The sequence below is a fragment of the Ochotona princeps genome, chromosome 15, assembly GCF_030435755.1.
Source record: "Ochotona princeps isolate mOchPri1 chromosome 15, mOchPri1.hap1, whole genome shotgun sequence".
Lineage (NCBI taxonomy): Eukaryota > Metazoa > Chordata > Mammalia > Lagomorpha > Ochotonidae > Ochotona > Ochotona princeps.
Window position 1 is genome coordinate 4530375 of NC_080846.1, and position 25079 is coordinate 4555453.

General features: G+C 44.0%; 1 protein-coding gene and 1 long non-coding RNA gene across 3 annotated transcripts in view; one reads left to right on the forward strand and one right to left on the reverse strand.

Moving 5' to 3' along the window:
- Positions 1-25079, reverse strand: part of EP300 (E1A binding protein p300) — a 66418-nt gene that overhangs the window by 3991 nt on the left and 37348 nt on the right. Inside the window, exons 7-29 of one of the 2 annotated variants that reach the window (XM_004589476.3) lie at positions 23568-23661; positions 22496-22633; positions 21887-22004; positions 21183-21357; positions 20105-20182; positions 19886-19995; positions 18142-18279; positions 17369-17797; positions 15564-15743; positions 15179-15323; positions 13993-14111; positions 12859-13098; positions 12251-12339; positions 10582-10662; positions 8177-8233; positions 7554-7631; positions 6139-6206; positions 5351-5501; positions 5109-5255; positions 4594-4707; positions 3194-3359; positions 2434-2598; positions 1174-1335 (exon numbers count right to left, since the gene is read on the reverse strand). In XM_004589476.3, coding sequence (XP_004589533.2) covers positions 1174-1335; positions 2434-2598; positions 3194-3359; positions 4594-4707; positions 5109-5255; positions 5351-5501; positions 6139-6206; positions 7554-7631; positions 8177-8233; positions 10582-10662; positions 12251-12339; positions 12859-13098; positions 13993-14111; positions 15179-15323; positions 15564-15743; positions 17369-17797; positions 18142-18279; positions 19886-19995; positions 20105-20182; positions 21183-21357; positions 21887-22004; positions 22496-22633; positions 23568-23661 — 3242 coding nt within the window. Of the gene's footprint in view, positions 1-1173; positions 1336-2433; positions 2599-3193; positions 3360-4593; positions 4708-5108; positions 5256-5350; positions 5502-6138; positions 6207-7553; positions 7632-8176; positions 8234-10581; positions 10693-12250; positions 12340-12858; positions 13099-13992; positions 14112-15178; positions 15324-15563; positions 15744-17368; positions 17798-18141; positions 18280-19885; positions 19996-20104; positions 20183-21182; positions 21358-21886; positions 22005-22495; positions 22634-23567; positions 23662-25079 lie in introns of both variants that reach the window. The other variant, XM_058673065.1, reaches the window with a different exon arrangement.
- LOC105942077 (uncharacterized) lies at positions 1330-8177 on the forward strand. The gene is made up of 2 exons (XR_009246698.1): positions 1330-1404; positions 7905-8177. It is a non-coding gene; the product is annotated as an uncharacterized LOC105942077 (long non-coding RNA).

Here is a 25079-nt window from a genome sequence, read left to right on the forward strand (position 1 = left end):
TGTCATGAAGGCAAGTGAGCTGGTATTCGCACAGCAAGGCAACTCACAGGTATCAGAAGGCCTTTCCCGAAGGCTATCATGCTAAAGTTTAGCGGCATTAAATACTAACTTGAAATAGGTGTTACGAAGTTACAAGTGAAACAAGGAACCATTTCACCAGGATTTGCACTGAACCAGCAAAGTGGAAACCAGCCACGCCTAATCAATAGAGGGCAAGTGTGTGAGGTAGTGCACAATGAAAGATGCCATCAGAGCCATACGAGGCAAACGTCACGAGAACAAGTACTACTGCAGCAGGCCTGCTTCCTGCAGCGCAGTGTCTGGGTTCAGCACTGGAGCAGGCTGCTTCCTGCAGCGCAGTGTCTGGGTTCAGCACTGGAGCAGGCCTGCATCCTGCAGCGCAGTGTCTGGGTTCAGCACTGGAGCAGGCTGCTTCCTGCAGCGCAGTGTCTGGGTTCAGCACGCAGCTGGGGAGTAAAAAAGCAGATGGCAGACTGTTCTGCAATATGCAAACAAAAAACTCAAAAACAAACCAAAAAACCAAAATACCAAACATCTTGACTTGAAACAACTTCTCCCCCAGTAAGACCTCAACCAATTTGGTGATAATTCCATTAACAACCAACCAACCCCCCCAACTCTTTTAATTCTCTCTCCAAATAACTGTCACTTGATGATACATGGCTGTATCACTTAAATTCCTCTTCTAATTTAGTCTTCCTTATGTTGCCATAATGATGCTGCAGGGTTTGGAGAAAACCCAGCGCTTAGGTATATTCCTAAGCGAACAACAAAAATGATGTTATGTAATGAATAAGGTTTTAATTGAGGAAGTTATAAGAAGGTCACAAACATGGCTATGCAAACTGTACTAACAAGACAGCTCAGGGAGTGTGTTGTGGTCCAGGATCTAAGCTGCAGCTTCCACGCTGGGCTCCCACACAGGACGCCGGTTCCAGATCTGGCTGCTTGGCTTTTCATTTAACATCCTACCCCTGGACCTCGGGTTCCTGCTCATGCCTGGTCAGCCCTGGTCACTAAGGAAAAGAACCAGCGGACATGGGGCTTTCTCCCCGTATCACTCTGCCAAATCCCATCCAGATTAACAGGAAATACACAGTTCCTGCTTTCCCACCATTTAACCCAAGCTCTTTTCCCTGGTGGCCACCTCACCTCCTTGTGTTTCTCCATGGTGGCGTAAAGCTTCTGGGAGAGGTCGTTGGACACGCTGGGCACGCCCGGCTTCTTCTTGCTGCCCCGACTCAGGCTGCTCTTGTTTTTGCTCGTCTTTTTATTGTTCTTCTTCTTAGCATTCTTGCTGTCTCCCTTTGTCACCTTCAGGGCAGAACACAGGAGACAAGAAAATAGCAAGATTTTTAAAGTAGCCTGGACATAACACTGAAGGTAAGAAAATACTATCTTTTTATTTATTTCCAATTAATATTCTGGAATCTTATGAACTTACAAACAAAACAAGCCATCACCATGAATACCATCGCTAAGCAATCTAAACAAGGCTGTAAGGCATGAGGTAGTTCTGCGACACAGCCGGGGAGATTTAGGTGAGCAAAAGGCAAACTCTGGCTAAGGCATCGAAAAAAATTCTAGCTGCAGTTACCCTAATCAACTATGTAAAAATCATCAGAAATAAAAATAACAAAAAAATTTCTTTTAGACACAGAATCACTGTGGTGGGTTGAGGAGTGCGCCCCTTCCAGGCACCCTGAAACAAGTGGAGAAGCTGGGCTCCATTTGGGATGCCGCAGATGGGGTCTGCACAGCAATGCCTGATCACTTGGCACGTTATTGTTCTTTTTTTCCCCCCTAAACATTTATTTATTTTTCTCAGAAAGGCAGATTTGCAGAGAGGAGACACAAGATAAAGATATTCTGTTTGCTGATTCACTCCCCAAGTGACCACAACGGCTGGATCTGAGCCAATCCAAAGCTAGGAGCCAGGAGACTCTTCCAGGTCTCCCACATGGGCACAGGGTCCCAAGGCTTTGGGTTGTGCTCTACTGCTTTCCCAGGCCACAAGCAGGGAGCTGGATGGGAAGTGGAGCGGCCAGGACATGAACTGGCACTCATATGGGATCCCAGCACCTGGAAGGTGAGGATTTAGCTGCTGAGTCGCTGCAACAGGCCCCCAGGCGTGTTTTTGTGTGAAAGCCTATCTTAGAGCTATACAGAAACGCCCTGCGTACTTGTACCATGGCTCCCTTGCCACCCATGTCAGAGCCCTGGTTTAGCTCTGGGCTCCTGGCTTCAGTCTGTTTTAGCACCGGGGAAATAAAACCAACCAACAGAGAAAACAGTAGTAAACTTTCTTACATATTTTAAAAATATCAGGCTATGGTTAAAAATATAACCTCACTTTTGGAGTATGTTAAAGTCAAGGATAAAGGTGAAAAGAAATCGCAATGCCCTTCTTACATCTGTACTTTCATTGCTGGTGTTTTCTTCCCGTTTTCTCTCTTCTTCCTCTTGTTCCAGTTCCTTAATGCTCTCCTCCAGAACATTGGGCCAGAAATCACCCTCAAAGTAAGGCAGTTCCTTTGCACTTGTTAATCGATCTTCAGTAGCTTGCTTAAAAATATCCTGTAAACAAAAACCATACAAAGATGGACTAAAATGAACAGGTAGGTAACAGACTAACATAAAATATTACGAGGTCTTCTGAAAACTGGTGTGGATTTAAAAAAACAAAGCACACTCCCTGGAGCCATTCAGTGTCATGGGCAGTGAAAGGCCTGGTCGGAAGGCATGATGGCTTTCTCTATCTGCTACCCAGGAAAACAGCAAGATGACCTGCTTTTACACAAGCCAATGTCACATCAACCTGTTGGACCAATGTCCGGGTGCAAAGACGTCTTCACTCACAGCGGAGCCTTTCCTGCTGCTCACAAGGGACCTGAACCCCATGCGCTCCTTCACCTTTCAGCAGCTCTGAGCGTTCAGATCATTCAGGTTCATATCCTCAATTAGCCTATATTTATCAATGTCACGACTTACACGGCCATCATGAGTATATTTCATCTACAGTCCTACAAAAGGCTAATTCAGTGGATAAACTTTTGATAAATGTATGAGAAAAATGTAAATTTGCGTAATTTCTTAAATCACATGGAAGAGAAATAAGAATGTCTTTAAACACATGCTAGCGTGCAGAGCAGATGGACTCCATGCCCCTGACCTTGTAGTCATGGACGATGCGCTCAGAAACCGCCTTGTCAAGCATCTTCTTGTACCACTCCTGCAGTCGCTTGGGCTTGGGGATCTTCTGGTCTGGAGGATGGCAGTGGAAGATATAGTCATCCCCCTCACTTGGTGGGCAGGCCCAGATATGCCCGGTGGTGTACCTAAGAGCATCAGGAAGGCAATGTGAAGGGTCATCAATTCCGGAAGGAACAGTGTGCTTGGAGGCACAAGATAGCACCAATGCAGAAAACAGCCACCTGTCAGGCTCTCACACTGCCTACCTCCTTTTTGAAAGTCACAAAAGCATACCTTAAATTTGCTTGTACAGGGATGCTTGGTTTAGCTCATGATTTAAAAAAATGCCAATTTTGCATTGCTAAGACCAAACTGGTACTGCAATGCAAAGAAACATGAGCCCATCTTAACAGAGGCTAAAGAAAGAGAAATTTAAGATGAACAGGATAAGGGGATGAATGCTGTGAAGGACGTATGTATTGAAAACGTAAGTATCTCCAGCACTTTTTGGTCTTGATACTCATGGGCATAAAAGGATCAGATCCAGTTTTTTATTTCAGCGCTCAAAGGAGTTAACAACCCAGTCTTTGTTCCAAACCTTCTCAGGCCTGTGCTGTGCTGTAGCTGTTAGCTAGTTAGGTTGCCATCTATAAGGTCAGGATCCCATAGACACCAGTTTGAGTCCCAGATACTCCAGTCCCAGTCAGGTCCCTGCTTATGGCCTGGGAGATCAGGAGATGGCCTAAGTCCTTTGGTCTCTTCACCCACGTAGGAAACATGAAGGAAGCTCCTGGTTTTGGCCTGGCGCAGTCCTGATTGTTGCAACCATGTAGAGTGACCAGTGGATGGAAGATCACTCTCTGCCCTCTCTATGCGTAAGATTTCACAATTTTTTTCCCATATTATAATTTTTTTTTCTGTATCTGGGTAAGGGGGAAGATAAAGGGAGAAGCCCACTCATATCTGATAATCTTTTTTTTTAAAAGATTTATTTTATTTTTATTACAAAGTCAGATAGAGGAGGAGAGATAGAGAGGAAGTGGAGCTGCCGGGATCAGAACCAGCGGCCACATGGGATCAAGGCAAGGACCTTAGCCACTAGGCCACGCTGCCGAGCACCCATATCTGATAATCTTTAAACCTGTCACCCACCCATCGTCTAAAAAAGGACAGGTGGAGCTAGAAGCACCAATTTCTTCACGTTGGTTCATGAAAAGGGGCTGAAGCCCTTAGCTTGAAATGGGCTCCAATGCTGACATTACAGATTTGCTCGATTTAAACTGAGGCAAGAAACAAACCAAACATACCAATAACAGCAGAACAAACCACCCCCCCAAATCCTACATCACACAATTCCATAATAATTTTCAATGTACTTACCCTAACTTCTTGACATACTCTAAATATCCAATCAAGATTTCATGATAGACTGCAGTTCTCAAGCATTTAGGACGGAAGAAATGAACACTATCGAGGTAAGATATGTATACTCTCCTGTACCAAGAAACAAACCAAGCCACACAGTAAGTACACACTTCCTGCACCGAGCACACCTTTCCCCACTCCTTCTCTTTGCTTACTGCCAGCATTTGTGTTGCTCAGCACACGTAGGTAAATAACTAGTACCTGGATCCTTAAGTGAGTTCAGCAAGGGCACACTTCAGTGCCTGGCACTTCACGGAACTTTTCAGACAGAATTGTTATTTGGGTCTTCAAGTCATTTCTGGAGACAAGGAATTCTCAACCATATCCTGTTCTAAAGCTGATGTTCATACTCTTATCCATCAGAGTGGTACTGAACAGTCACTTTCTGTTTGGGGGTTATTTTTGTTTCACATTGACACTATCGGACACTTCGCCTCTGCGATCTAGTCCCAGTGAAAACGCAGCCGTACCTCTGGTTGGGTGGAGGACAGTCTGAGCCGTACTCCTGAACGTGCATCCCAAAGAAACACAAGTCAACTCCATCAATCTCTTCAAAGGCAAAGAGGGCTTTGGTTCGGTATGGAAAGGATTCTGCCATCTCTCCACTATCCACAAACCTACACAAGGCGAAAACCACAGTGTTTCTCATGCAGACAGCAATCACCGCATCAAGCACATGGACTCACACACAAGGGAGGGGCTCTGCCAATACCTTGCTTTCATGCCTGGCTTGACTTCCACAGTTTTGTCAGAGGCATGGACCACTCGGACAGTGACTTCTCCAGACTCGGGGTGATTCTGTCGCCTCAGAAAGTCATTGACACGATTCTCCAGAAAGGTGCCAAGCCTGGTAGATGGCAACCCTACAAATGGAAAGGTATCAAGAGACACTTTTATATTAAATTGCAACCATGCTCTTTCCGAAACAAATTAGGTCACATACTGGTTTAAGAACAAAACAAAAAACTACTAGGGTAGTCAGTATATATATGATTTTTGCAAATTAGCACATGACAGAAGTGTAGTCTTCTATTATCCCAATTTTGACATACTGTGCTGCTAAAACATAGTCTTCAATAGTCTGATATTTCCCCTCAGTTTATTTAGAAAATATTCTTTTTAAGAGCTGAAAATACAGACCACCAAACACATACACAACAATGACGAGAATTACAGAAATTAAGAGTAACTTGCAGGCTCGCAAAATACTACAAGAGAATAAAGAACCTGTTTTCAATACTTCAGTGAGATCAGCGTGAATAATGTGTATGACGAGATTTAACCCGAACCCTAAGAAGTTTTAACCAGCAATCCTGGTTAGTCATTTGAACCGCTTGCCTCTATTATGAAATGGGGGGAACTTTACTGCCTTTCTCAAATACTTTTTCCTTGATAATTTTCGGCTTTTCAGGTCTAAGACATTTACTATAAAGCACACACGATGGCTGCTAACTAGGAGTTAGAAGCTTTGCCATATTGATCTGTAAGAATGCAACTTACGTTTGGCAGAAAACTTATTTTCTTTCCTAGTTCGCGCAGTTTTCTTTAAACAGCCGTCACAGACAAATCTAAAATGTAAACCAAGCTTTGCTTATTATACAACTTACAAAAGCATTTGTAACAACAGTGCTTATTGTCCAAATAAAACTAAAATTCAAACAACCTGGCAGAAACATTTCTATGTATCTAGAACAGCCACTACACAAAGAGCTTTTAAAAATCACGAAGAAAAACAGACAACAGAAAGAATGCAAAGGGCAAACAAATTATTACATATGAAGATAATTCTGAGATTACAAATTAAGATGGGATTTTTTTGCCTATAATGTTGGCACAAATGCCGCTGTGGCAATGTACTTTGTGAGCCAAGGCTGATCCTCTTTCTAGGACAACCTGGAAGCTGTATGCACACGGCTGCTCCTGAATGCCTGTTGGGATCTCCATGCCCAAGAGTGTGCCCGGAGGCTCAGCTATCTTTGACCCCCACTTTTTAGCACTGTCCTGGGGGCAGGCAGCAGCCTAGTCCCTGCTACCCAATTTGATCACCTGGACTGATTTCCTGGCTGGGCCTGACCTACCCCACCTCTGCAAACATTTGGGAAGTGAACCAGCAGATGGCAGTTCTATTTCATATTTATCTGACATCAATACATAGAATGTTCATAAAAGGTAAGAGGCAAAAATTAGAAAAAGGCATGTAAACCAAAAACTGTTGGCCCTGGCTATCTCTTGTGGTAGTAATTTGGGTAGGTGGGAGAAGGTGAAAACTTCAACTTTTGAGTTACAAAGTTTGTTACTAATTAAGAAAAAGCAATCTTAATCACAAATTTCACCGGAAATTAAAATGTAGTCACTGCAATGCTCACAGTTTCCCTTGCCAAGGCATGAGACTGCATCTTCCCGGGAGGCACTTGACCATCCCTTCCCTCCTGATTTGTGAAGAGCTGGGGAAGCCTTATTCTCTCAACTGCACAGTCAGCCTCCTCAGGGCTGAGCCTCTGTCTTCACTGCCAGCCCTCGCCATCAGTACTGCTCCGTTTATCACTCAGTGTGATCCCTTGATCCCCTCTGTGTCTGCACTTCTTAACTTTTCCAGTGCAGTAGATATAAATCTCAAATTAGGTAAATCTAACTATACCTAACATCTGTCTGCTAGTTTCCGATGCCTCCTGTATCGGTTTACTTTTGATGGCTGATAACCATAGTATAATTTTTTATTCAAAATCAAAAGGAAAAAAGTATATGAATCAAAGGAATGCATGCAGATAAGAGAAAGATGTATTTTTATTTTTAGATTCTGACACTTTGAATGTGTTATACTGGACTGTAGTGATCTTTTCCCAATCCAAAGCGAACTGCTAGAGTGAGCTAGCTCTGAAGATACGATAACATTGCAAAGAAGACCTAAGCCTCACCCAGCTGGCCAGATGACCTCATGATGGAGCACACAGATCTGATGCATCTTTCTCCCACACTCGGTGCACTCAACAAACCTGCAAATACAAAGCAATTCCAGGATGAACACCAAATCTTTAGCCAAATGAAAACTTCCACTATTTCCTGTGATTCCTAATAATTCAAAAGATTTCATGTCTAAGGAATTGGGAAAATTGTTTTAACCTAGGTATTTAAAACAAAATTCCTTGGTGTTATGAACAAAGCAGGCGTTAAAGGCATAATTCAGTTGTTAAATATTACTGTTCAAAGAGAAAGATTACTGTTGTAGAAACTTAATGATACCAATGTATTCATTTCAGGGCAAACAGGAAATTGACATGCTTCGCAATGTCTTACTACAAATGAGTGATTATGCCCTGGTAATGAAGGGAACAGGACTGGAAGGCAGAATGGCAAGCAGACCAACTTGTTGCTTCACTTGGACCCACGCTACACCTAAACAATTAGTCAATAAAAGTTACTATACAGACTAACATCCTTAGTTCTTGAATGTTTCCCAAGTTTTTTATGTGGATTTAGTCCAAGAATAAAATCACTGACTGGTCATTAAAAACAGCAGATTAAAAGAGGAACTACTTACAGTTCAGGATCCAGTGTATCATTTTTTCTCTTTGAAAACTGTTCCTTATTTATTGTGCTGAGGAGAAAGGAAGGACATCAATGAGAAAATGAGCACTCTGACCATATTCCAACTAAAAACAAATCTGATACTATATGAACAAATCTTAGACCCCAAATGGACTTTAGATCTTGTGAAAATACATTCATACTTCAGTGCATTCCTGTTTCAGACTCAAAGAATACATTTCTTCATAAAGAAATATGAATGAGCCTAGTCCTCATTCATGTATTTTTAGTGGATCTAAATTCCTAAATTGAGTTAAAAGATGGTCTGTACGAGGAAGAAGCAAACTGACTCTTTGGAATACTATTTGCTGAGACTCCCGGTGTCAGAACGGCCCAGCTTAGGGCCTGAGGCTGTTTGGGGAGTGACCCAGAAGATGGAAGATGTGTCTCTCCTCCTTTCTAACGGATCTTTACATAATCTTCACATAAAATAAAGGAATCTACATCTATCTATATATCTATGTATCTAAAAAAAATATGTATATTATCTTGGTTTTCAAGAAGAACTGGTTCCATAAGGCTCTGGCATCATTCAAATAGAATGATGCAGAACTTTCAAGTAAGCTATGTACAGCCTCTTCATGTACACAGGTGCTAGTAATTTCTTACCTAATACTATGCAAACATTATGTGAACAAATGTTATACTGTGTTAGTAGTAGGGAATAAAAACAAAAACCTCAAAACCCAAACGAAAATAACCCGCAAGTGACCACCATGAAAAATTTGAAGTACACGTCCAGTATAACTGAGAAAAAAACATTGTCCCATCCTGGAATATTTGACCTTACGCAGGCTTAATGCATGGCGTGCACCTGGAGATACAAAGTTCCAGTAGGCTGCAAACAGGGCACTCTATATCTCACAATGCTTTTATAATTTCACATGGCTAATTATCCTGTACTGCAGCAAACCAATTTCTACCAAGAATCAACTTTAGTGGGTCAAATTTGACTGCTGTATCCTGCTTACCAAAAGAAGACTGAGCTGGTGCAGGGGTGTGACAGGCCTGTGCCTGCAGTGCTTACATCCTATATGGGCACTGGTTTGGGTCCCAGCTGCTCCACATTTGATTCAGCTCCCTGCTAATGGCACGGGAAAGCAGCAGAGGCTGGCCCAAGGTCTTGGGCCCCTGCACTCATGTTGGCAGAACCAATAGAAGCTCCTGGCTCTCAGTTGCAGACTGGTCCAGCTCTGGCCACTGCAGCCAGTGGAGAATGAAGCAGTGGGGTAGAAGACCTCTCTGTCCCTCCCTTCCTTCTCTGTAACCCTGAGTTTCAAGGAAAATCAGGACTGTTCCCAACAGGAATTAAAGACTAAAGATTCTTTCTCAATGGTTATCTTCCTGATTGGACAAGGGACACATAATTCATAGGGGAAATTAAGGACCAGTAACACCACAAGAATCTGGGCAGACCCAGGAAGGAGTTTGTTTCCATCCTCTTCAGAGACCCACAGCCCTAAGGCGTGGGGCTGAGACCAGTCAGTCTAGAGCTCCAAGTGCTAGGAGTGACAGGAAGCATCAGGGCACTCCCATGGGAACTGGCCCCTGTCGTCCCTGATACGAGTCAGAATGTCTCTGTGAACAGCTCTCGGTCCTCAGTGTCCACTATCCTTGCCCGGCACCTGGTCCCTACTACACTGTTTCAACCGAGACCAAAATTGAAGGTACAATTTAGAACCCATGAACAGTTTCTGAATTTGCGTATGATTCCTACTCAGAGGCCAGGCTAATCTGTATTTTAATGTATGTGCAGTGCATGTGAGCACAGAACAAGTAACAAAATTTCCTATTTCTGTGGAATACTCTGAACAGATCCTATTTATAGTAAACACGAACCTATAAGAATTGCCAAATTTTTTTTTAAAATCAAGTTTAAAACATAGTAGCCAATTCAATCTTGAGATTTTAAGTACTCTTAGTTTAGGGTGCATGTGTCAAAATTTTTCTTGGCATTTGCCAAATGTTAAAAGAGTTTGTGAGATGGCAAAACCCAACCAACCAAGTCACATTCAAAGCAGCCTGTTAGGAGGTCATCCTGACTCCCTTCTAAGCACTGCGCCGTCTTGGCTGCCATGCTCCCAGGGAATCATTAACTGCACACGCTGCTAGCACGGCTGAGTGGGATCTGTATCCTTGTCACTGGCCACAGTTGACTGCTGAAGACTTGAAATGTGAGTAGTGCAAGCCAAGAAGCAAATTTTAACTGTATTTTCCCTTATTCATTTCTATTAAATTAGCCACTTGCAGCTAACAGCTATCTGTGCTGAACAACACAGCCCAAGAGCATTCGGGAAGCACAATCTCCTCAGAGCGAGCTGACAAGGTAACCCCTTCCAGGAGAAAGTAGTTACTTACGTTTGAGGCTGGGCAGGGTCATCCCCCAAAGAAACGCTCTCCCCTTGGATCTCATTGAAACACTTCTCACAGAAATGATACCTGTCGGCAAGAAGGCCATACTGGGGTGAACTGCTCCGTTCACACAACACAGCCCAAGCCAAGCAACGAAGCCACCAATCACAGCAGGCCAAGGAGGGGGACGGGAGGCAGAGAGCAGGTCATCAACGGCGACAAGGACATTCAATGATGCAGATTTATGGACCCCACAGTTTGGGTTTTGTTTTTTTGCAATCAAAGCCAAGTGCAGACAACGACAAGCATGAGGGAGAAAAAAAAACACAAAACAAACGAAGAAAATGAGGGATTGCAGGACAACAAAAACCGTAAAAGCAAGACAGGACAACACAAAGCAGAAAGCCAAAGCAAAGCACAGATTAGCATTAAATATCTCAAATGGAATTACAGTAGCAAATGACTATAGCAAATAAAAACAAAAATGTTTCAATTACAAAGACCCCATACCCTTTCATTTCAGTAATTAATGCAACCTGATGTACATATTCAAAATGAGGGAGGAGGACAAAGACACCGCGGAAGGGAGAACTGCTAGTCTGTTATTGAAAACAAAGTGCATCACACACTTCTTCCACTCCACGCGGTATACAGTAGCAGGAAATGACCATCCAAAACCCACCAAGTTTAAACAGACAAAATCTCTGATCCCAGGGAAGCCACAAGTACGATAATTTTATTACTAAGTGTGCGTAAGCTGGATCAGAAAAGCAGCGTATGTGCATCAACATGATCAACATGCTTCAGTACAAACAACAACAGAATGCTGGCAAAAATCTAAAAATACAATGTCAAAGCTGTAACCTAAAAGTTTCATACCAGCTGTTACTTGAACATTCTCGACACAAACTGCATATAGTTTAATCTCATTTTCATTAAGTTTCACTCTGAGTGCTTAGAAACATTAGGACTACACCTAACTTCTTTGCAAATAAAACAAAGATTCGGTGACCTCTCAGTGGTGGAATCACAGCAACGCAATGACAATTGCTGAATGTGTATGCTACCACCACGTCAACAGAGCCCAGGAATGGAGTGATGACCGAGAACAGGAAACACCCTGCATATCATCTACAGGATTACAACCACTGGCCGGGCAAAATGGCACACAAGGCAGAAGACTGGTTGATGCGAGCTCCAGCACCCCATCATGTGCAAATCTCTGTAAGGCGAAGTCATGTACTGCACAGCTAAGTTTATAATGGCAAATCATGTACTATGGAATCCTGATCTCCAATGAAAACATGGATAAACCACAAACATTTAGAAATACTTCCAAAAAGCTGTTAACAAGCTTCAGGTAAAGCTTTCTGGGAGACAGAATTTTCTCGGATCTGCTGTAGTCAGGTGATCGACAAAGCCCTGGTAGCAAGCGAAGAAGGCCACCAGGAAGCAAACTGTCTAACTTCCCAAGGCCTTGTTTTCCTTGCTTATGAAACAGGCCTTGATAGTCAATACCAGAAAAGCTGATGATCCTGCAATCAACAGAACTCATGCTGTGCAGGGGTTTTCCCGCCCATTTTAGTTGAGCAATGACTGTCTGTGTGCTGGTCCATTCGCATGCACGCCCCAGACATGCGACACACAGACCATGGCGCACACGTGCTGGACTTACCTGTTTTGGTAACTGTAGTAAGTGGCATCACGAGGGATTGTGCATAACTGTTTGCCATAGCAACATAGCGTTTGTGGAGAAAACTCCAACTGCAAGAGAAACCATGTGTCAAAAAGCACATCGGCCTGAACAAGCTGCAGTGGAGACACAGCCTGCTCCAGCATGGAGTGGGCCACTTCAGCTCCCCAAAGTCCAGTCTTAAGTTGACCAACATGTTTGGTCATATGGCTCAGCAGTCATATTCATTTATCCCTTTATTGCAGACACTGAAAAGATCTGTGGAGCTCAAAATTTGTGAATTGACACACAGAGTAAAAGCAGGAAATGCTAGGCAATGTGTACCTACCCATGGACATGATAAAAACCCCTAATTCAGATTTGTTTTGATGATTCAGAATTTTAAATTGGTCAAGTTTTCTATACAACTCACATTTGTGAAGTGTCTTTACAGAAAGCCTATGTTAAAAAAATAGGTAGTACTGCTGCGTACAAGTACGACTCCTATGTTAAGATAATGATGCTATCAGAGCAGGAAGCAGCATTTCTCCCATGGCTGTTATCACTTGATCCCAGAAGAAGCAAAGGCAGGTTTGAAAGCCCAGTCTTACCTTTCTGCCGCAACAGTACCCAAGGCTTTGCATCACAGGGTCGATTTCTTGTTCAAAGACTTCAGATAACTTGGAGCAGTATTTGTACACCCGCGATGTTTTCCGGTTGTATAACCAGGCATTGTTAAACATAAGCCAAATGTCATCAACATACTGCCACGGCTCCTGATACTGTCCTGTATCTAACTTCCTCTTGATGGTAGAAAGATCCATGGGGCTCTTCACAATATCAAAGTAATCCTACAAACAACATCAGACATTACCTAAGGGTCTCAGCTGGTGTAGGGCAGATGGGGCAGGTCTAGGCTGATTCCCACATGGGTGACAGAGGCTCAGGCCCCCTAGGAGGGACCTGGACTGGAAATATTAGCAGCTAGCATCTGAACCAGCACTTAGATATGGGATACTGGTGATGTAGGGGACAGCTTAACAAATTGTGCCCCAACACTGGCCCTTTAAAAAGAGTAAGACTGAGGCAGCCATTGATCTGGAGTTTAAGACACTGCAGGGATCACTGGATTCCCTTTTAGAACATATGGCGCAATAGCTAACTCTAGCTACCCACCATTAAGCCACAGTAAGCAATGACCCAAGTAGCTAGGTTCTCCTATCCTGAGTTTTGCCCGCTCTGGCCCCAGCAGCTGCAGGTACAGGGGAAGTGATACAGTGGCGAGCTGATCAGCTGCCTAACAAGGAAGCTAGAACCAGTGTGGAGCCAGGAGTCAAAGCCAGGCTCTGTGACAGTGGATATGCGTAATAAGCAGTATCCTAACCCCTGCACCAAACAGTGGCACATAAAACCCTATCTAACGAACGCATTGACAAAGTGTGAGTATCACTGGGCCACAGAGGACAGAAGCACTGATAAATGAAAAAATGACAAAGAGTCACACTGTGTATGTTTCTACCGAATGTAATGTCCAGAATTGGCAAGTTAGGGTGATGAGTGGTGGCCGCACAGGCTTGCTGTGGGAGGAAGGCAGGTGACTGCTGCTGGGTATGGGATTTCTTTCTGGAAGGATGAGAGTGAATGAAAGCTGATGTAATGGCTGTACAACTCTAAATAGGGATTCTGTCTCAATAAATCCACTACCAAATAAAGACAGAAAACGGAGAAGTACACCACATACTTACCGGGATTCCAAGAAGCTGAGGATCCACAGGCTGACGAAATGGAAGGGACTCTGGATCCTGGCGGTAAAGAGCCTCCAGTGTTGGCATCAGTGCTTGCCGGAGCTCCTCTGGCTTGAAAACTTTAAGAATACAGCTGAAATTAGCTGAGGCTCTAAAGGCACCTGAGGAATCACCACACTGACAACTGTCCTCAGGCACGTCTGGGTCTGACTCAAATAGCTGCTGCTTCCCACACCCCTCCTTTAAAAAAAGATCCACTTAAAATCAGTTACAGGTCCGGCACCATGGCCTAGTGGGCTAATGTCCTCGCCTTGAATGCACTGGGATCCCATATGGGCGCCGGTTCTAATCCTGGCAGCTCCACTTCCCATCCAGCTCCCTGCCTGTGGTCTGGGAAAGCAGTCGAGGACGGCCCAAAGATTTGGGACCCTGCACTCTTGTGGGAGACCCAGAAGAGGTTCCTGGTTCCTGGCTTCAGATCGGCGCAGCACCGGCTGTTGCAGTCACTTGGGGAGTGAATCATCGGATGGAAGATTTTCCTCTCTCTTTCCTCCTCTCTGTATGTCTGACTTTGTAATAAAAAATAAATAAATCTTTAAAAAAAAAAAAAATCAGTTACAGAAAGAGGGATAGAGACAAACACACATAAATAGATCTAACATTTGCTGGTTCACTCCCCAGAAGCCACAACAGCCGGACTTGGGCCAGACTAAAGTGTGGAAATTGGGACTTCTTCTGGGTCTCGCACAGGGACATCGTGGAACAAACACTTGGGCTTTATCCACTACACCATGATGCTAGCCTCTAGAGCTTCTAGGCTCAGGCCAGTCCCTGTCACCTTTGAACCCTTTCCAAGTCTCAGCTCAGTTAATAATCTATTCAAAGCTGACTGGTCAGGTTGAAAGCAGAATCTGAAGTATGAAATTTCACAGAAAGATTTCCTGAATAACAGTCCAAAAGGAACTCCAAGTCAGAGGGCTGACTTTTCAAGCAACAGCAGATAAAGCCATCTCTCCAGATTGCCGTATGAACTTAGAGAAATCAGAAGCCTAAATGAAGGGCAGAGACCCTCCTTAACACTTGATGCTTGGGAGTTGAGGCAGAAAAGTAGACTCTTTCAAAGGCAAATACTGCGAGGAGGACCAAGAAAGAAATAAACTGTTTCAACAATGGGTGTAAGACTCACTCTTTTTCTTCGACTGTCCTGGAGCTGGAGACGACTGGGGAGCTGAGGTACTTGGCTGGTCTTCCTCTTCCTTTATTTCCGCTTTTAGCTCCGTGCTTCTCTCCTCTGCTTCCGGAGGCTCCACTTTACAGTCCTCAGGTTTAGTCTGAAACCACATGGGAGGAGTTTTTAGTATTCCCAAGACAGCCAACTGGGAAGCAACAAGGTCCTTGCCATTACATCATTTACTCCCCCGCCGTGGACATAACTAAACATCCCACTCACAAAAAATCAATGCAATGACACCTAATTTTCAAAAGACACTCCCAGTACCACTGGATTTTAACATCCAGGTTCCTAGTCTGGGGTCCTAACCAACATGTTGGAGTAACCGCCCCCTTCTTACCTCGGGAATATCTTCTGGCTGAGGAGCCGCTGCTTCTGGCTGATCAACTTCCATCTTGGCTTCCATTTTCACTCCCTGGGCAGGCTGTTTCTCAGGAAGGGTCTGCGAGCTCACCTCCGTGCTGCTCGCACTGGGAGGGTTGGAAACCTGCCCTTCAACACTCACGGTCGGTTGCGAGAGCTGGGCAGAGCAGGAAACACGTGGGAAATTGGCCAATTACACAAACACAATTTACACAACGGGGAAAAAACGAACACTTCTTGGCTAATGGCAGGACAGTCACATGGCTGCTGACACTGGGCACACTGCGCATGCCTTAACTACACTGTGAGAAAGGAGCCCGTTACTTGTCACTATCGCCCAGCAAGCTGACAAGAGCTAGTGATGGCTTCCTTGGTCACCATCAATTCCTGGCATTTTGTGAGCAGTGGAAGTTTCACAGATGATTGCCTTGAAGGAGCCCATATTTATAAAGACATGAAAATTGAAAGGAGTTAAGGAGAAGGCTGTCCGATTTTAAACCTCATCTTAGGGAATAAGTTTCAGAAAAGTAAAGAAAAAGCAAGCTGAGTTCCCATACAGAGAAAGTATTACGAATCATCACATTCCAATAGGGTCTCTGCCAAAACACATCTATTTCCTCTATCTTCCTGCAAGAAAATTCAAAGCATTTTCTGGAACATTCCTATAAAGAATAAATTCAAGAAAACTGACAGATTCTGTTTTGCCCTCTCCCCTTGCTGACTTGTCACAGTGTTCTGAGCTAGATGCGACTCAAGTGACCTGACGTTTCACTGACATGTCTGAGAACCAAGTCAAAGATTAGTTTTGGGGTTGGTCAGAGTGGGAAAAATCAGGGCCTGGGTGACAGTGTGAGTTTCAGCTGCTCCACCTGTGATCCAGCTCCTTGCTGATCTGCCTGAGAATGCACAGATGCCTAAATGGGTCCCTGGACCCACGTGGGAACCCAAAAGCAGCTCCTGGCTAAAAGTAAGTACAGGATTTAATTATGAGACAAATTTACAATTTTACTGTGTGTATATACTTAAAAAGATTTATTTATTTCTATTGCAAAGTCAGACATAGAGAGAGGAGAGAGGAAGATCCTCTGTCTGATGATTTGCTCCCCAAGTGACCACATGGCCGGTGCTGTGCCGATCTGAAGCCAGGAGCCAGGAACCTCCTCTAGGTGTCCCATGCGGGTGCAGGGTCCCAAGGCTTTGGGCCATCCTTGACTGCTTTCTCAGACCACAAGCAGGAACTGGATGGGAAGTGGGGCTGCTGGAATTAGAATCGGTGCCCACATGGGATCCTGGCATGTTCGAGGCGAGGTCTTTAGCCGCTAGGCTACCATGCTGGGCCCTGTGTATACATACTCTTGCAAGGATGTTTAGGGTGATTCTAGGTCTGTATTTCACTTTTTTGATTATGATTTTTAAAAATTTTGTTATGATCAGAGACTCAAATTTAATCTTTGAGCACTGAATTTTAAAACTGCTGGGAAAAAAAATTCTACAAATATATGTCAGAAGAACAGGAAATATGAGTCCGGAGGGACCCTTCTGGCCCCTGCCATATTCCTGTCTGCATACTTTCATGATTCAGAATACAACGTGACACACAACGGTGAAAAAACCTAAACAAAATCTTGGTGTTTGCTCTATGTCACCACAGGCAGTAAACACAAAAGTCCAGGTTAACAACAAGAGACATAAAAAAAGCAAAATCAGAAATTGCACAGAAGTAACATAATATCATACATTAGCACTGAACTGATTTGCGTACAACTTAAAACCTCTGCTTACTGGAGTGGCAGGCTGTGGCGGCAGCAGGGGCACTGTTGGCGTGGGCACAGAGGGCGCTGTACTCTGCTGAGATCGAGCTTGCTGCTGGGGCTGGTCAGCAGAAGGAGCCAGTGAGGGCTGCACTTGAGGAGGAAGTTGTCCTGCTGGTGGGGTGGGTGTTTGCCGTGGGGGAGGATGCAGACTCTGGGACTGTGGCACAGGTGGCAGGGCAGGAGGTGTAGGGACGGGGGCTGGGACTGCTGCTGGTGGCTGTGGAGCCCCCAGGCTTGGAGGAGTGTGGTGAGGGGTAGGGGTGCGACTAGGAACTGGAGACGGTGAGTTCTGATGCAGTGGAGGCTGCGTCAGAGGGGGACAGTGAAGGTGGCCTCCTTGGGAGCCTGGAGGCATTATAGGTGAGTTCACAGGGCAGGAAGAACTGGACATTTGTGCCTGTTAAAATAAATCATAACAATAGCAATTCAAAGAGAATTTACACAGGTGTTTAGAATACAAAATAAGTGTCTTTAAAAGAAAATCCTGCAATTGGGGGTCTATGTTCAGACACACTTGATAGAGTGCTTAAGGGGAGCAATTACTAAGTCCACAATGAACGGTCTAAGCGCTGCAAGGGGGAGGGGTGAAGACACCCTGCTATGCAGCCCTCCCATGTGCTAGTCAGCCAAAATTCCCAATTTAGGGCTAAAATATGCCTTACTTTATTTTAAAAAAATCCACTGTTAAGCCCTTAATCTAAAGTTGTTGTCTTTAAGGATTCTCATCCTTGTGAAACTTACTTGAGACGCTGGTGCCTGACTGCCGGCTGGAGCCAAGGACATGCTGGCCACATTCATTCCCTGTGCTGAGAACTGGCTCTGGGGCAGAAACTGGCTCTGGTTGGCAGGCTGCTGCATGCGAGGCCCATAGCCCATAGGCTGCAAAGAACCACAAAGCATCACATGCTTTCATTACAGTTCTTGCTACAAGTGGCTTACCCACTGAGCCACCCCTGCTTTCAGGCTGATAGTGCAGAGAAGAGACGGAGACAAGCAATGCAGAGGCCAGCGCAAGGAGGAAGTGGCTTCCACCGACTTCCACAGCAAGCTCTCACAGCTCGCAGAAGCCACTCTGGAGCATGGGCAGAGAAGTACACACACTCTCCTGGCACACAACCTCACCCAGAACAAGGAAGAGCTTTCTTTGAATACTCTAAGTCAAGGGAGCAAATTACACTATCCTGAGCTCCCGCTTCTTACTGGAAAGGCAGATTTTTATGGAAAGGAGGAGGAACAAGATCTTTCATCCGCTGGTCACTCCCCAAGCAGCCACACGAGCTGCAGATGAACCAATCTGAAGCTGGCTCTGGGCCGTCCTCCACTGCTTTCCCAGGCCACAAGCAGGGAACTGGATGGGAAATGGAGCAGCCTGAACAAGAAACACTGTCCATACTGAGTGCCAGTATTTAAAGGTGGAGAATTAGCAAGATGAGCTATCGTGCTGACCTCTTGTCCTGAGCTCTTTGCTTACTGTTAACAGCTGGTCAACAGCAGTCTTTCAGATCCCATAACAAATAAAAGTGAAATTTTACACAACGTAGTCTAATATGGCACCATTCATGGACTACAAAACTCTCCTGTTTAAACCTTTATTTTTACTTTTAAAAGAAATTTATGGGGCCTGGTGCCGTGGCCCAGCGGCTAACGTCCTCGCCTTGAAGGCACCAGGATCCCATATGGGCACTGGTTCAAATCCCAGCAGCCCCACTTCCCATCCAGCTCCCTGCTTGTAGCCTGGGAAATCAGTCGAGGACGGCCCAAAGATTTGGGACCCTGCACCTGCGTAGGAGACCCGGAAGAAGTTCCTGGCTCCTGGATTTGGATCGGTGCAGCACCGGCTGTTGTGGTCACTTGGGGAGTGAATCATCAGATGGAAGATCTTCCTCTGTCTCTCCTCTGTACTTACTTTGTACTAAAAATAAATAAATCTTAAAAAAAAAAAAGAAATTTATGTTCTGATGATGTTTACATAGTTGAGAAGGATGCACGCACACATAAACCTAAGCCTTTAAACACAGAACAGAAAATCTGATTACCAATAGCAAAGATCTCAACCAATTAAGGCATCTGCCTTACAGATTAAGAGGACTTGAGGCGGTACCAGTGGACACTAGGCTAAGCCTCTGCCTCTGGTGCTGGAGTCCGTATGGCTACTGGTGAGTATGTACGTGAGATGTATCTGCTACAAACGGGGCAGATCTACAAGAAGCTCCTGCTCTTGATTGGCTAAGCTCTGGCTTTGTGGCCATTTGGGGAGCGAGCAATGAGAAAGCCAATGGACACACACATCTGTTTCCTCTTCTCTAACTTTGCCTTAAAAAAAATTTTTTTTTCACTCTCTGAAATACAAATAAACATATCATCTATACTAAGTGTAAAATGCAGCAGATTTAAATAAGGTATATTTTTTCTGAACAAATGTGACATTTTTGTTTTTGAAGTAAAAAAGAAGGCCAAAGAGATTACTCAAAGAAATCACACCAACCGGGTTGAGCGATCCAGGCTGCGCCAGCTGTCCATGGTGCTGAAGAGGAGAGGCCTGTCGGGGTCCCATGGGCGGCTGGGGCATGCCCATCTGGCCAAACTGATTCAGACCTGTGAACACAAGCCGAGTCAGCCCTGTCTGCACTTCTCCGACCTGGAGAATGAGTGGTAGAGTCATCTACAACACTCCTCAGAATTAACACTCTCTAACTATAGTTACCGGAGGGTGGTGTCATCCGAGGCATCATCTGGTTTGGCACACTGCCACGGATCATGGCTGGGTCAGGCAGAGGACCATCTAGGCAAAAACAGAAAGTAAGCTGAGGAAGTCCTTAGTGCCTGTCCTTTACTGAAAAGCAAAATGGTCCAGAGTTTGGTGGAGATTCCACCTGGGATGCCATCATGTGTACTTGCAGTGCTTGGGCTCAAGGCTCAGCACACTCCAAATTCATCAATTATTATGGTTATTAATGCTTAAATTAAATCCTTAGAAGCACAAATGTTAACAACCATTTCATCCTTTAAACCTCCCAATGTGTGGGCTCATCTGGTTATTTGTTCTTTCAGATTCTTTATCCATCATTTCCTCTACACTTCATGTTCCCCATTGACCCGCGACTTAACAAGTCATCATTGAGGCAATCAATATTGTTAATATTTAAAGCATTCTGCATGGCTTAATCATTCTAGTTAAGATACTGTCTGTTGTCATTTTTTTCTTTAAGGCTTACAGACATTTGTAAACTTTTGAGTTTTGTATAAGCATCTACGATGGGCTAAGGAAAGGATCTCATGCTATAAAATCTCAGACTTACTGTCAGCCACAGACCAACATACACAGGTATTCTATGAAACATTCTGAAATCTTTCAAGACTGTATTGATAGAGGCTTATCTCTACTCATTACTGTTTTCACTGACTTCAGACTGCAGGGTCTTCCTTACCATGTCTCTGTCTATGCTTCACTGCTTGGAATTAAGTTAATTAATTAATCAAACCAGGAATTCATCTGATTAAGCCTCTACCACACACTTGAAGCTGGTCAGCGGATGTCCACCCCCTACTTGCAGCCTCTTATGAGTGAATCACTGAGTGTCACAGACACTGGTGAAAATCGGTGTGCTAACAGAGGGCGACGTGCACTCTCCAAGTGGAAGTGCAGTGTTTGCCTGTTAGCATAGGATGAATTATTATTATTATTATTTGTAAAGGCAAAAGGATTACACCACCTTATAAAAACTGATGACTTGTTCAGAAACCACTATAAACTTCTCCCAAACATAAGAAACACTACTTACTAGAAGTCATTCCTGGTTGTGGCTGTCCCATGTTTGGCCCAGGATTCATGGAAACTGGCACCATGCCTGCAGCATTTGGAAGCATGTTCTGTTTCTGTAACCTAGTCCTTCGTTTTTCTTCTAGTTCTTTCTGGATCTTATAAATCTTCTCAGCTAGAAGGTGGTAGTATTCCGCCTTTTTTTTTGGAAGGAAAATAACAGATGAAGAAAAAAGGGAAATTACGACCAGACAATAAAAATTAAACCAAAGGCACAAACTAAAAAGGGGAAGATATTAATTCATATTCCAAACAGGAGACATCTTTCCAACCAGGTTTTATGAAATCCATGCTGGCAACTTACAGACCATGGAAAGAACACGCTACATTTTGCAGCAACACCAATTTAGAAAATAAAATTAAAATGATATAGAGAAACTGAATGTTGATGATTCACCATATCGGAATGAAGGCAGCCCAGCTGGTAGTTAACAGCTCTGCCTCTTTTTAAATGGTCAGGACAACGGGGGTGCACTGTAGTAAGAAGGTGCTTTGTTCCATGAACAGGACACAGGAACAGGCAGTCAGGTCATCTGAAGGCTGCCCGCTGCTGCGGCTCTATGCTACTTTCCCATGTGAAGGATCTGGGTTAACTTAAATGCCCAAGACAGACTCAATCTTGTCAACACAAAAACGAGAAAACCAAACACAAACCCAGACACTCACCCGATTATTTGCAGATTCATACATGTCCCCTTCCACTTTCCGAGCATATGCTACTAGGTTTTCCATCCGTCTGTCTTTTAGAGCAGCAGGATCCGGAGTAGGAAATATGGCTTGAACTCTAGGAATGGAAAATCCTACCACTGTAATATCATGTCAGTTTTACATTCATATGGAAATGCACAACACTTTACACACTTCATCAATTAGTTCAATTCTACACACTGATACAATGAGTGTAAGACAAAATAATGGGAGTTGAGAAGTTAATGCCCAAAAGACCTATTTCTTTTTTTTTTGGTGATGAACAGAAACACTACCATCTTTTAACAAGGGAGGCCTCGATTTTCTTACAAAATATGAGCTTATGAGGGAACGACACTAAAATGAACAAATTTTAATCAACAACTAAAGATGGCACTAGGCAAAACTGTGCTAAATGATAAAATTCCAGAGTCCACAATCGATAATGAGAAGAAAGGCTTAGAAATAAGAAGTGGGGGGTCGGGGAAAGCAACAGTAGGCAGGCTGGACAGACACTAGTACTATCCTCCTGGGGAAGCCTGCTGACTCGACAACTCTTGTGTGAATGAAACAATCCCACTGTCTTACAGTTTGTGAACAAGATGGTTCCGAAGATCCTGAGTTATGTCTTCATGCCACTGTTTCCGAATTCCAGTACTGGATGGTTGAGTTGCTGCTGGCAGAGGACCCAGGGAGGCTACACTGGAGCTGTCATTCATCAGTTGGCTTTAAAAAGAAGTTATAATTTTAGCAGACAAGGAGAAAGATGTCATTTAATTTTACCTGACAGTGAGATTACTCTAATGGGTCTAATAAAGTAGAGTCCATTTGCATAAAGAAGTCTAGACGATGGAAAGTGTGGTCAGGCCCCTTAAGAGTGACATACGGAGGGCTCGACACAACGACTCAACCGATTAACCCTCCGTTCTGCAAGTGCCAGGATCTCAAAGGGGCACCAGTTCATGTCCCAGTGGTTCCGCTTTCCATCCAGTCCCTGCGGTGGCCTGGGAAAGCAGCTCAAAGCCTTGGTGCAATCACATGGGAGACCTGAAGCAAGCTCCTAGCTCCTGATCAGCTCAGCTCCGGGGAATACAGCCATTTGAGGAGTGAATCAGCGGGTAAAAGATGCTTTTCACTCTGTAAATCAGTCTTTCCAATAAAAATAAACAAATCTCCACAAAATTTTTATGCTTGATGTTGACATACCTGACAAGGATGCACTGTTAGGGTGGGGAGGGCTGAGGCATGGGGAAAGGGGAGGGAAATAAATGCTTCCAATTTTCCTTTTCTTCTGTATTAGGTCAAGGGGTGGTGGTAGGGTGGGGCAGGGAGTCCCAGCTGCCAAACTACACAAGATTTATATACCTTTGTGAAGTAGAGTTAAATTTCTTTTTATGCAGGACAAGATGAAATCTTAACCAAGTCTTATCAGATTAAGTTGGCATTTTGACACAGCTCATCTTAAGCAATTTGTTAGGTAATTATTAAAGCTGGGAAAGGGCAAATTTCACTTTTGAAAGCTATACTTTGTAAATTACTATGGTTTTGGTGACTGGGAAAGTTATCCCAGTTAACTGACAGAACTTCAAATGATCAAAAATGTAAATTTTTCAACAACTCCTGAAATGTAAATCAAGATACAAAGCATGCTGATACTTACTTCTGAGAATTTATGGCTGAGTGTAACATGGAGTCAGAAAGAAGATTCGGTGCTTGAACCCCCACACCTCCATTCACTCCCATAGGGCTAGCATCTAGTTAAAAAAAAAAAGTCAACAGTAAGTAAGATTGCTACCATAAATCAGATTCCTTAGATGAAAACACAAACGTTTTTTAAAAAATGTACAGACTTAAGTAAGTTTTCATAATGTGAAAATTAATATTATAAGACAATGTCCTTAGAAGGGGATGGGAGAACAGGCATCTTCAACCAAAATGCAGACAAGACACGTAAACTGACCAGCAGGTGGGAGGACAGCCTGGAAGAGCTGGCACAATCAAGTATTCATAGATGTTTTCTAACTCAGAATTTTCCTCCTCTGATCATTTATCTTCAGCGGGTACAAGCCAACTATGTACCCACATATGTATGTAAAAGCTAGAATCTAAATTAATCAATTTATGAATATTACCCATAAGCACAGGAAATTAATAGGAACTTAAGAAAAGCATGAGGGAAATAATTTATGACACCTAATTATCAGAAAAAGTTTTTATTATTTTTTTAAAGGTTTATTTTTATTGGAAAAGCAGATTTACACAGAGAAGGAAATAGACAAAGATCTTCTGTCTGTTGGTTCACTCCACAAGTGGCCACAACGGCTGGAGCTGAACCCAAAACCAGGAGCAAGGAAGCTTCTTCTGGGTTTCCATTGCAGGTGGCAGGGGTCCAAGGACTTGAGCAAACCTCCATAGCTTTCCCAGGCCACAGCAAGGAGCGGGATGGGAAGTGGAGCAGTCACGACATGAACCAGCACCCATATGGGATCCTGGCGCATGCAAGGTGAGGACTTTTAGCCACTGTCTGTGCTGGGCATAACAGTTTGGTTTCTAAGTTCTAGGAAATATCCACCCAGTGAATCTTTTTTTTTTTTTTTTTTGGTGGAAAGCCAGATTTACAGAGAGAAGGAGAAAGAGATCTGTCTGCTGGTTCCACAAATGGCTGCAATGGCTGGAGCTAAGCCAATCCAAAACCAGGAGCTTTTTCCAGGTCTCCCACATGGGTGCAGGGTGCCAAAACTTTGGGCTGACCTCAACTGCTTTCCCAGGTCACAAGCAGAGAGCTGAATGGGAAGTGGAGCAGTTGGGGTACGAAACAGGGCCCATATGGGATCCGGGTGGAATCCAGGTGAGGACTGTAGCCACTGAGCATTGCACAGGGCCCATCCAGGGAAATATTAACAGAACAACTGAGATCAGGTGCAGGGTCATGGAGTGATGTCTGAAGTACAAGTGTTTGGCTTCTGATCTAGCTTCCTGCTTGTGCACTGCTCAGAAGGCAGCCCCTGGCAGCATGGGTGTTAGGATCATTACTATCATTACGGAAAATAACACTGCCAGGGGTATTCAGCTTTGACTTACCCAGCCTCAGCTGTTTCAGGCAATGGTCTAGATCTGTGCCTATCAAACATATGGGGAAAAAATTGAGAGGGGCGGCACAATGGCTCAACTG